We start from the raw sequence: 12,809 nt of genomic DNA on the forward strand, positions 1-12,809 counted from the left end.
GGGGGGGGGGGACGAGCGAGGCCTATGCTCGGATCAAGGGTCCGGTATGTAATTTTAGGGGGGCCCCATGTTTTTTCCCCCCATTTTGTGGGGTGGGGTTCCTCCTTAAAATTCCTACCAGACCTTAAGGGCCTGGTATGACTTTAAGGGGGGACCCCACACACATTTTTGTTTGTTTTTTTACGTGGGGTCCCTCCTCAATATTCCTACCAGACCTTAAGGGCCTGGTATGACTTTGAGGGGGAACCACACACTTTTATTCGTTTTTTTTGTACACGAGGTCCCTCCTGAATATTCCTACGAGATCTTAAGGGTGAGGTATGACTTTTAGGGGGTATCCTACGCTTTTATTTTTTAAATGGTCCCTCCTAACATTCCTACCAGACCTAAAAGGAACTGCACACTGCAGCAGGTTCTATACGATGCATAGAACCTGCTGCAGTTTTGCTGCAGCAGGTTCTATACATCGTACAGATCCGCCACTTCACAGGCAGGTTCAAGGGACCCCCTAGGCACGATATTTGAAGGAATTTTTCATTTTTATTCTTACCCTGTTAAAATCACTGCTCCTTTAACGCCTTCATGACTGAGCTTGTTTTTAGTTTCTGTTCGTAAATGACTGACACACGACTGACATTTTTGCTGTGTGATTCTTCCACGTCAATAATATACTTTCTTACAAAGTGCACCCACACATATTATATATTGTTTTTTAGAGGACAGATAGGGCTATATATTTATATCACATATGTGTGTCTAATGCATCACTTAGGACAAATAAAATGGAAAAAACGTTTAAAAAAAAAAACTTTTTCCAGTTTTGATTTATAATATTTTTTACAAAACCAGCACAGCTAAAAAAAAAAAAATGCAATAAATATATAAATTTATTTGTCCTTTATTTTATTTTTAATTTTACACTTTTCACTATTTTTTTTTTACACTTTTCACTATTTTTTTAAACTTTTAAAAATTGTATTTTACTTATTTAATTATATCAAGCAGTCATTGTGAATTAATCTCACTATTACTGTTTGATAAATTAATAAATGTTTGGTTATTATTAGGCTGCTTCAAACTTCAGAACAGCCAATAATAAGTTAGTGACACTGATCCTGCAGCAGTTCAGGATTCAGCTGTCACTAAAGGTTTTCTGATCGTTCCAACAATGATCAGAAAACTGAAACATTCTTCTTTCAGGAATAGATACATTATGTATCCATTCCTGAAAGTGAAAGAAAAAACATTTGCGGCTCTGCTTTGACTCTCAGACACCCGATCTTCAGGAATCGGGTGTCTGGAAAAGGTTAACCCTTTCATTAATGGATGCCTCTTTACTTCCAAACCCCCCCCCCAATCCTCTTGAGTACAGGTTTTTGGGATGAGGTCTTTGTCCCCTCAACATGGGTAAAAGGTGTATTGCATGGAAGGGGGCTTGGCCAACCCCCTTGCAAGATACCCTCCCAATATTGAAGGCCTGTGGCTTGGTATGGTTGCACCCTCACTCTCCTCCCTTTCCTAGCCATTCAGATTGTATGTATGGATAAGGGTGTGGTTTGAATTTGCCATTTTTAAAGTACACAAAACAGGAAAAAATTGCATAATGTTCACCCTTAAGTTCAAACCAGACCATAAATTGAGTGGGAAAGTCCTCATGAACATCGTTTCACCTAATTTCTTATAAAGTCAGCAACAAAAAAAAAGTCAAATACATCTGGAGTTGCCAGAGACGGTAAGACACTTCATATAACACCCCTCTCACAGCACAGCCCAAGACACCTCTAGCAAAAGCAGAGGCATTAAAAATCCCATTAAAACATTCCAGTTAAAGTACCATTGACAGGACAGAGGCAGCTATGAAAGCCAAAGTCTTCTAATGAAGACATGTTGTAAATACCCTATCTAGTATGTGACTTCCCAATACAAATATGCAAGTCTGGTTCTTGAACTACACAGAGATACATTTCGTACAATTTCCATAATTCCTGCTATGATAGAATTAGATTAATAAAAATTGATTATGCTAAATTATAGGAAAATAACAAACAGTTAGACATCAAACACATCTATGTTACTAGGCCCAGGAGTCTTAGGAGGACATTGGACCTCCTTGGAGAAACGTATAACTCTGATTATCAAAGCCTAAAACCCTTTTCATTTATTATTATTATTATACAGGATTTATATAGCGCCAACAGTTTGTGCAGCGCTTTACAATATAAGGAAGACATTAAAACCACAATACAATTCAAGAAAAGATGGTAAGGAGGGCCCTGCCCCTGAGGGCTTACAATCTTAAAGGCAGAGGCAAGTGGAAATATAGATGCATTTAGAACATTTCGCATTAAAGGAGTGTCTGAGAGCATCATAAAACACCTCAGCACACCTCTCAGAACTATGAAGGTCATTCATGAGTCAGTGACTCCAATATCGGATTTGACTTGCATAGAAGCAAAGACTTTGCTAAGGGTCACTTTTATTTATTTTACTAATGTTACTGTCTGCCTGTCTGGTATGAAATATTGTTATTATGTAAATATTTTAACATTTACCTAATGTGCCTGCGTTCCGGGTGCGGGCGATCGCACTGCGGGGGGGGGGGTGTGTGTGGCTGTGGTGCCATTGACTTCAATGCACAGCCACTCCCCCTCCCGGCCCTGAACGCAGGGAGCCGACCGGCTTGCGTTCCAGAGGCCAAACGCACTGGAACGCGGAGTTTGTGCTGTGAACTGGCCCTCAAGCATGTAGACAGAGAGACAATCTGCTGAAGCTCAAAATGAGCATCAGAATGGGGAAGAAAGGTGATTTAAGTGACTTTGAATGTGGCATGGTTGTTGATGTCAGATGTTGATGTCAAATACTCAGGGCTGGTTTGAGTTCAATCAGAAACTGCTCATCTACTTGGATTTTCATGCACAACCATCTCTAGGGTTTACAAAGAATGGTCTAAAAAAGAGCAAAATATCCAGTGAATGGTAGTTCTCTGGGTGAAAAAAGCCTTGTTGACACCAGAGGTTAGAGGAGAATGGCCAGGTTCAAAGCTGATAGAAAGGCAACAGTAACTCAAATAACATGTCGAACCTTGAAGCAGATGGGCTATAGCAGCTAAGAACAGGAAACTGAGGCTACAAATCACAAGGGCTCAGTAAAACTGGACAATAGAAGCTGAAAAAACATTGAAACAAAGAAGGGGGTATTCCTGGAGATCAAAGACCGATGTGTATATTACTACCGTATATACTCGAGTATAAGCCGTCCCGAATATAAGCCGAGGGTGGGAAATGAGGCAGCTACTGGTAGATAGATACCAATAAAATTACATTAATATTTATTTAAAAGAAAAATAACCTAGCTCTGTAAGTGGAAAAGGGGGTACAGGGCTACATACAGATCATTTAATACATTCATGTTAGTATAATTGTAAATGTATTGTCTGCACTGTATTAGCAGTATATACTCTATATAGAGTATATACTGCTAATACAGTGCAGACAATACATTTACAATGATCCTCTGCTAACATGAATGGGTTAAATGATCCGTAGTACATGATATGTAGCCCTGTACTATGGATCATTTAACCCATTCATGTTAGCAGAGGATCATTGTAAATGTATTGTCTGCACTGTATTAGCAGTATATACTCTATATAGAGTATATACTGCTAATACAGTGCAGACAATACATTTACAATGATCCTCTGCTAACATGAATGGGTTAAATGATCCGTAGTACATGATATGTAGCCCTGTACTATGGATCATTTAACCCATTCATGTTAGCAGAGGATCATTGTAAATGTATTGTCTGCACTGTATTAGCAGTATATACTCTATATAGAGTATATACTGCTAATACAGTGCAGACAATACATTTACAATGATCCTCTGCTAACATGAATGGGTTAAATGATCCGTAGTACATGATATGTAGCCCTGTACCCCCTTTTCCACTTACAGAGCTAGGTTATTTTTCTTTTAAATAAATATTAATGTAATTTTATTGGTATCTATCTACCAGTAGCTGCCTCATTTCCCACCCTCGGCTTATATTCGGGACGGCTTATACTCGAGTATATACGGTATTTGATTGATAATACCTGGTCATCAAGATTTATTGAACCAAAAAACATGTAAGAAGAACAGGGGGTCTCCCAGATAAAGAGTAACTGGAAGTAGCGGTTACTTAGGTAAATCGAGACCAGTAATTTTTTTGCAAAAAAGTATAAATTTTATTAATATAAACAAGATTCCAATTTCCATCTGTGTGCTTCTCACATTTTCAGTTTAAAAAGACAATGTTGTACATAACACTCATGCATACACACATTCAAACTATGGGCCCCACACAATTTCAGGCAATGATAACCTCCTAGGTTCACTGGGGGTGATGGTTAGTTTTGACCATTGACCCCTTGTAGGCTGTAAGTGGTGTCTAAAATAGCCGTCTATTTTACTGGTACTAAAATGGGAAGTCCTGTTCCAATGTTGAAGTAAATTTATGAATAATGTCCCTTTCGGATTTATATCGATTAAGGATTCTCAGATACAATGTATCAAAAAGTAGATGCGCAACAATATTGCAGTATTCCCAAGAGGAAGTAGGCTCAACACTTGAGTTACTTTTACATCAATTGTGATGATGTGTGTTTGTTACAGTCCCAGGTATATATGCAGGTCAGTAACACCCGTCACTTTTTAGTGACTGAACATGTGAGGTACTGTTTTATCAGTATGCTGTTGTACTCACTGTTGGTTGTCTCAAAACCTTTAGTTTCCGCTATAGTCCTTAGGAAGCTTATCCCTTGTAGTTATTGTAGACACGGTGCACCGTGGTTTCGAGGTACTTGAGCGGTCATCAAATGGTGTTAGCTGAAGGTCCAAACCAATGTCTTCCCCTCCTCGTCTTTTAACGGATCTCTTTCATGGAGGCTGCCTTGTGTGTGGGTCACACAGCTGATTGATCAAACATACTCCGGCCAATGCATTTCGCCCCGCCTACCGGGGCTTCGTCAGAGCCTTCTGGGTAGCTAGTGAGTGGCTGTTTTAAATAACCCTTGCACACCTGCTGTTTAATTCTAATCAGAGTGTATGCTTGTTTATTCGAGTGAAGATGAGGATTATGTTATAAAAGACAAGAAACACGTCTAATCGTTCATTCATTCCGAACATATTTAGATCTTGTCACTCAATCATTTAAGTAGTAAAAGGTGAAAAAACTACCATATATAAATCTCTTTTTTTTTTAAACATATAAAAAGTAACAAATTCAGTAATTATTGTGGAACTTCGTTTTAGAGAAAAACGTTCAAGTTAATTTCATTGTTAAGGCCCGAGGGTATCATGGTATCGAGTTTAAATATCCATGTCTTTTCTTTTTGTTGGAGTACCTTATCAAAGTCTCCCCTTCTTGGGGATAAATTCAACACAGATGCCCTTTACGCTCAGGCCTTCCAAAGATGAGTTATGGTGGTCTGCAAAATGTATTGCTAAGGGACTATCAATAAGAATTTATTTCAGAGTTAAACATTAATGAACGTAATTTAAAACTAACATTTACCCATAGCCGTTCAGAAATTTATTTTTTTGACCTCACAATGAGAAAGTTGGAACAGGAAGATTGATCACAAAAACTTTTAGAAAAGAGACTGCCGCCAACACACTCCTCCAGGCAACAAGTCACCACCCTCTATCACAAAAACAAGGAATTCCCACAGGACAGTTCCTAAGAATTAAACGCAACTGCACAAAACACTCTGACTATATAGAGGAATCTAAAACCCTGTATAACCGGTTCAGACAGAGAGGTTATTCACACAGAACTCTTAGAAAAAGTAAAGCAAAAGTGGGGGAAAAAAATAGATTAGAAATTCTCAAAGGGACAAAAATATAAAAAAAAGAGAAACAGAAACAAGAAAATCATGTGAGAATGATTACTCAATATGGGACGTGTTGGCTGAAATTGAAGCAGATCTTTGACAGACATTGGCATATTTTAAAACTTTGCCCTATTATTGCTAATATAGTCGGCCCACGTCCCTTATTGACAGCACGTAGAGCAAAAAACTTGAAGGACCATTTAGTTAGCTCAGAGTACAGACCAAGCAAGGATGTCATTTTGTCATTTCTGTCAAAAATGCCAAAAATAAAAGGAATGTACCCCTGTGGCAAATGTCAGGTATGCCCTTATGTACAAAAAGCAAATGTTTCCATAATACGGACGGCACAAAATCTTACCAAATTACCCAATATATAAACTGTGGGAGTAGTAAAATAATATATATGTTTGAGTGTCCATGCAAAAAACTATATATTGGTAAGACTAAAAGACAGTTGCGTATACGTATAGGCGAACATTTCAGAGATATTAAAAATAAGGAAATTGATAGTCCCTTAGCAATACATTTTGCAGACCACCATAACTCATCTTTGGAAGACCTGAGCGTAAAGGGCAAAAATTACTGGTCTTGATTTACCTAAGTAACCGCTACTTCCAGTTACTCTTTATCTGGGAGACCCCCTGTTCTTCTTAGCTGAAAAAACATTGCCTGGTCTGATGAGTCTCGATTCCTGCTGCAACATTTGGATGGTTGGATCAGAATTTGGTGTAAACAACATGAAAGCATGGATCCATCCTGCTTTGTATCAATGGCTCAGGTTGGTAATGGGGGTGTAATGGTGCATCATTTAAATGCCACAGTCTACCTGAGTATTGTTGCTGACCATGTCCATCCCTTTATGACTACACTGTACCCATCTTCTGATGGCTACTTCCAGAAGGATAATGTGCCAGGTCACAGCTAAAATCATGTACTGGTTTATTGAACATGATAATAAGTTCACTGTACTCAAATGGCCTCTACAGTCACCAGATCTCAATCCAATAGAGCACCTTTAGGACATGGTGGAACGGGAGAGGAACACATCATGAATGTGCAGCCGACAAATCTGCAGCAACTGTGTCAATATGGACCATAAGGAATGTTTCCAGAGCCTTGTTGAATCTATGCCACAAAAAAATTAAGATAGTTCTGAAGACAAAGGGGGTCCAACCTAGTAGTAGCAAGGTGTAGCTAAAAAAGTTTTTAAAGATAACTTTTCTGTTTTTATTACATACCCTACTTAGACCCAGTGATCTTTTCACTAGGTCTCTGTTTTTCTCTTACAATGCAGGCAGATCATGACTGGTGGGAGAGGTTGGCTAGTTGCTGTGCATAGCTTTCTAAAACATCATAAAACACTGCCTCAGTACTCCTCTCAAGTGCCTTCAGCCCTGATTCAAGCAGTGGGGTCGCTATTGAAAAAAGTCATGAAAATATCAAAATGCGTTGATGGGTGAATGTCAGTCTGGAGGAGTGAGCATCCTAGGCATGCTGCATTTGCACCCAGCCCACCCTTGGTAATGCCCAGATGCTGAGCCTCCATGATTGAAACAAATGAAATCCAATGAATAAAAGGAGCTGGTCAGGGACAGTAAGGCTGGAGAGGAAAGAGCTAGATAATGTTGGACATTCTCCAGCCAGGGAATGGGGCAGGCTCTATCTGATTTGCTGTCACTTCTAATGCAAATTGTGAGAAGTGAACAGTTATATCAGACTATTGTTTTTACAGTAGAGAAGAATCCTTTACTAGACATGTAAGCTGTGGAAAAATTTGGTTCAGATATTTCGTCATTTTGGGATTTGGATCTGAAATTCAATTTGGTTCGGGTTTCTGATTCGGACGAAATCCGAATTTTCGTTAGCTTCGGATGAGTTTACGAATATCCGTAGCGAATACCAAAGAAAACCATATACAGATATTAATACTAAAGCTGGATCTCCTAGACCCAAATGGCATTCGGGTCTGGGAGCCATATATATATATATATATATATTACTAAAGCTGAGGCTCCCAGACCCGAATGGCATTCAGGAGCTCCCCAATTCAATTTGGAAATTCAGATCCCGAATGCCATTGGGGTCTAGGAGATCCAGCTTTAGTATTATATGTATATACTGTATATGGATCCCATGTTGCCGTAAGGAAAATTAGTGTTCAGACCCATTCTGAAGCATTAAACCGAAAAACATATCTGATTGGCCAGAAAAGTCACATGTCCGATTCAGTTTAGTTTTTGAACGAAATTCGGACAGGATCCGAAATTCAGAAATGGAAATCTGATTAGGAAACATACGGATGCATTGGGATTCGGAAATTCGGATGTGTACGAATGTCTGAATTTTGGAAAACTCGTACAATTTTTGATTCGGAACTAAACGAATCGCACATGTCTACCCTTTACACATGTGCAAAACTGAAGGTAAGGCTTGAGTTCAGCTATAAAGAGACAAAACATGTGGAAATGTACACAGCAGAGATGTACTAAACATTTTCTTTTATTTTGCCCTGATATACACTTTACTAATATTGTTCTGTGGTTATTACTCATGTGGTTCAGGGTGATTTTTGTGACGATATTGTAAACTGTATAAGAATGTATATGTGAAAGCCTACCAGAGTGGACTCATTTTGTGCAGTGTACTAGGTCTCATTTTCTATTAGTTATAGAAAATATAAAGCCAAAGATACTTTGGGGTTGATTTACTAACCTTATAAACACACCACGAACATGTATACACCTCTGTAGTGTGTTCCCTCCCAGCATGATCTATGGGTGGAATCTAAACACCTTTGTTGTGTGTACACACCCAGCAGGTGTGTTGTGCAAAGCCCTGCATGAATTACAAGGTGATGTTGGGTAAATTAGCTCTATGTTGTGTTGCTTGCGTTGATGAATGCAGGAATGTAAATGCATGAGCTAACCATTTTTGTCTAAACTGTGAAGCAGCATTATATATGCATCATGTGCATGATTTTTCCATATATGGCATTAGTGGAAATATGCTTTTAGAGACTTTTTGGTTGATAAATACGTTTTGCTGTGTGAAAATCACGCGCACCTGGTGCGTGCGTGTGTTTAGGTTAGTAAATCAACCCCTTTCTGTCGCCTGTTATGTTTACCTACATCAAGGGCAACCACAGGCACCAAATATTTTAAGTGTCTGGTTAATGTATACTATTCCTGGGAGTAATAGAAGGGCTGCCTTTGCTGACCTCCCATTGCATCCCTGACCTGGATCAAGCATACATACCAGGGGAGTCAGAGTGAAGAAGTCCTTATTTGCTTGCATCAGGTCAGCGACTCAAGCGACCAGGCAAACAGCTAAATACTAGATGAACTATATATAAGGTAACTGTTTTACCTGCCAGGTTGCTTCCATCCATTATTGAAATGTACACAGCTCTGCTACACAGCACAGCCCTGTCTGGCAGGGCAGGAGACCTGTTTTTTTGCTGCAGTCTAATAATCCTTACAGCTCTTGTCCCTCCCCCAGCCTGTGACTGGACAAGTGAAAGGAAAAGCAGCAGACTGAGAGGCTCATATTTTTCGCACACTATGCTCTCTCCTTCTGCTAGCATGCTCCTTGCACTGCAGCACAACTGATTGGTTTCTTGCCCCAGTCTCAGCTCTGCTTTACAGGGGACTGCAAGGCTGATATCAAGTTAAATTCAGATACTTGCACAGCTTCCATTTAAAAATACATTTAATGATATATTAATAGGTACAGAGCTGCAATAATCAGTAACTTTAATCTGTGCCTAGAGTGCAGCTTTAAAACAAAATGGTCACCATGGCCAGACAACGCCAGACAACCAAAAAATTCCTGAAAAAATAGTCAAAGATGGCAGCCTTCATGTTTATACTTGCGCAAACAACATGCGGTTATTTGCGCTCTTATGCGCGTTGTGCACATTTGTATGCGTGTTTGAATGTCTGTACATGAAGACGTGCGTTTTGATTGGCAGCTTATAAACCATTGTGGGCAATGGAAGAGCACGCGTATAATTGCTCAAAAACGCTCACGAAAATGTAGAACATGCTTCTGTTGTGCGTTTTTGGGCATTTCCAATGAAGTCTATGATGCAAAGAAGCGCTTTTAACTGCCCAACGAAGCTCCTGTACCTTTTCTGCATTTGGCGTTTTTCTGCTCAGGGGTGAACCAGGGTCATTGAAAATCATGGGATTTCTTGTGTTGGGCAGTTAAAAGCGCTTTTAGAACTGCTCAAAAACTCCTAGGTGTGAACCAGGCCTAAAGGAGTTTGACTAGTTTGCCTAGTAGTAGCCCTCCCACAAAGTTGAACAAACTAAACACTAGTTATTGTACTTAAATATAAACTAACACCCCATCAAATATGGGGTGTTGAATTCAACAGAATTGTTTAGCTGGTTTTTCTACATATACAGTATTATGTGACAAAACCACATTGTTCTTTTGCTTAGAACATCAAGTATTGCTGAACAACACGTAAGGACATTACCTGGAAGATTATTACTTATATTAATAGACTGTGTCATCTTGGTACGAAAATGTAAAGACCCAGCCTCAGTAGGGAATCTGTAAAAGAGAACACGTCATAAAATACGATAGGAATAAAAATCTACCATTCTGAGAACAACTCTGATTCATGGTAAGCTACTGTGTAGCATCGTTAACATTTAACACAAGCAGCAGATTAGATAATATCAGTATTATGTTCATTTTCATTTTACATCTGCAAGTTGGTTCCATTATTGTAATTCTTGACATTTCATTATTCTAATGCTTGTTATTCCATTATTCTAACTCTAGCTGCTGTTAGCTTTTTTTTAAAGGAAAAACTTAAAGCAGACCTTCACTCCAGAAACTGAGTTTTCCCCACTGCAACCCTCCTCCCTCTGCTATTAAAAAGAAACGCAGAATCTTTTTGTGTTTGTGTGTTTGTCTATGCAGGAATGACATACCCCTGCTGTTGCAGTCTCCTGTGATATTCATGCCCCAGGAGGCTGCAGGAGCACGGACACACAGGGGCTGGAGAGCTGACCTGGTGATGTGTCATTGAGGGCTGTCTGTAAGAACCTGGAAGAGCCAGCTTACAATAACGTAGGAAGAAAAATGGGCAGTGTGGGACAATGTTGTGCGTGGAGTGGTGGATGGCAGCAGGTCAATGTTGAATTCGATGGGCATGGGAGTTTACTTAAAAGAAAAAAAAAAAACCTCACAGAAAAGGTAAGATAGGATAGGAGAGGGAAGTTCCCTCTTAAAGAGGAACTTTAACCATATCTTTAAAATGAAATGTTTAGTAATGACAATCTACAACACATACTTCTAGATAATCGCTGGGTTTTTATTCTTTGCATAGCTTTTTTTTTATTTTCTTCCCAATGTTTCTCACAGTGGCCATTTATACTAAGGGCAGATTAATCCATCTCCCTCTACTTCCTGGAACTCTGGCACATGTGACTAGGACATGTTACCATGCACATCATCTCAGGGGGGAAAATTCTTGTGAGATTTGGCAGCTTGCAAAATGAGATTTGCCAGCAATGCACTTCTCATGTAAACTTCCCAGAATGCATCTCTTAGGCATGGGCTACATCACTAGTGCCTAAGAGGGCCAGGAAGTGGAAAAACAGTAATTATAAGTATAACAAAAATATGTTTGTCTAACTAATCAATGTATGATGATTTCATAGTTACATAGTTACATAGTATTTGAGGTTACATAAAGACGTAAGTCCATCAAGTCCAACCTATTGCTTGTGTGCATTTATGTTTGAGCAGGTATGTGCGTGTGTATGAGTCCATGTGTGACAGGGGCGGATCCAGAGTCCATTCTCGGGAGGGGCACTGCCAGAAACCGGCCAGTATGCCTCCCTACGCTCACCCGCCCTGCATGTCCGTACGAGCATACGAGTACGCTCACCCGCACGGATATGCAGGACGGGTGAGCGTAGGGCGGCTTACGGCCATGTAGTCCTATAGAGAAGAACAGGGGCTGTGTACTAATCACACGCAACACCCGTTCTTCCCGGGAGCTGCCCGATACGGCCGTGCACGCAGCACGGAGCTGTACGTGCCGGCCGATTTCAGTGTGAATAAGCCCTTAAAAAAACTGGTCACTTTACCCCGGTGGTCAGTGGGGGCTCCCGGGGCCTGGTTGGTAGTGGAGGCTCACCTGTGGCCGCACCAGCCAGTTTGCCAACTCGCATACCGAGTCGATCCGGGCTGGCTGGATCAGGCAGATGCGGCCCTTTAATCAGGCATGTTAGAGAGCTGCCCTTGAGGAGCGAGCGGCTGTGCGATTAGAAAGCCACATCTTTAACGGCAGAGAGACGGCGGTGGGAGGGAGCCACTGCACCTGCGGCCAGGAGGTTCATTTAGCGGGGGCGGGGTGACGGGTCCCCTGATGGTCAGTCCGCCCCTGGCTGGTGGCATTCAGCATTGCTGTATAATCATTATACAGCAATGCTGAATACCACAAGCCCAGCTAGTCCCCCAATTCCCTCTTTCCCCCCAAGCCAGTTATTACCCACAGACTACCCCAACCTTACCTAACATATGCAGGCTCTTCATCTGCGTCCTTGGTGACCAGTGGAGGGGAGGGGTCACAGGAGAGGGTGCCTGCAGAGACGTGTATCGGCTCCGCCTCCGTCTGGCTATTGGTCATTGCCAATGACAGGCAGCTGCAGCTGCCAATGATCTGTTTCATTCAGAAGATCCCCGCACACGCACAGCCGCCGGTAAATACAGCTGTCCCTCCGTGCCACAGACTTTACTGCAGTTCATTGTACAATGTTTTTTTACAATGAACCGCAGTAAAGTCTGTGACACAGAGGGAAAGCTTTATGTAGTCGTGTCACACAACACACACTGCGGGTGGCAGCCGCAGCAGACGCAAGGATCGGGACTCGTCACTCGGGACAGTCACAGGAGCGGCACTAATCTT

At 40.9% G+C, this 12,809-nt stretch overlaps 1 protein-coding gene across 1 annotated transcript in view; it reads right to left on the reverse strand.

The window, feature by feature from the left end:
• Window positions 1-12,809, reverse strand: part of LOC108802663 (KN motif and ankyrin repeat domain-containing protein 1-like) — a gene marked incomplete at its 3' end in the record, with an annotated part of 18,796 nt that overhangs the window by 3,417 nt on the left and 2,570 nt on the right. Inside the window, exon 2 of the mRNA XM_018574520.1 lies at window positions 10,362-10,440. Within this exon, the coding sequence (XP_018430022.1) occupies window positions 10,362-10,398 (37 nt within the window). The remainder of the gene's footprint in view (window positions 1-10,361; window positions 10,441-12,809) is intronic.

This window comes from Nanorana parkeri, unplaced genomic scaffold (assembly GCF_000935625.1).
Source record: "Nanorana parkeri isolate BGI_ZX_2015 unplaced genomic scaffold, ASM93562v1 scaffold3015, whole genome shotgun sequence".
NCBI lineage: Eukaryota > Metazoa > Chordata > Amphibia > Anura > Dicroglossidae > Nanorana > Nanorana parkeri.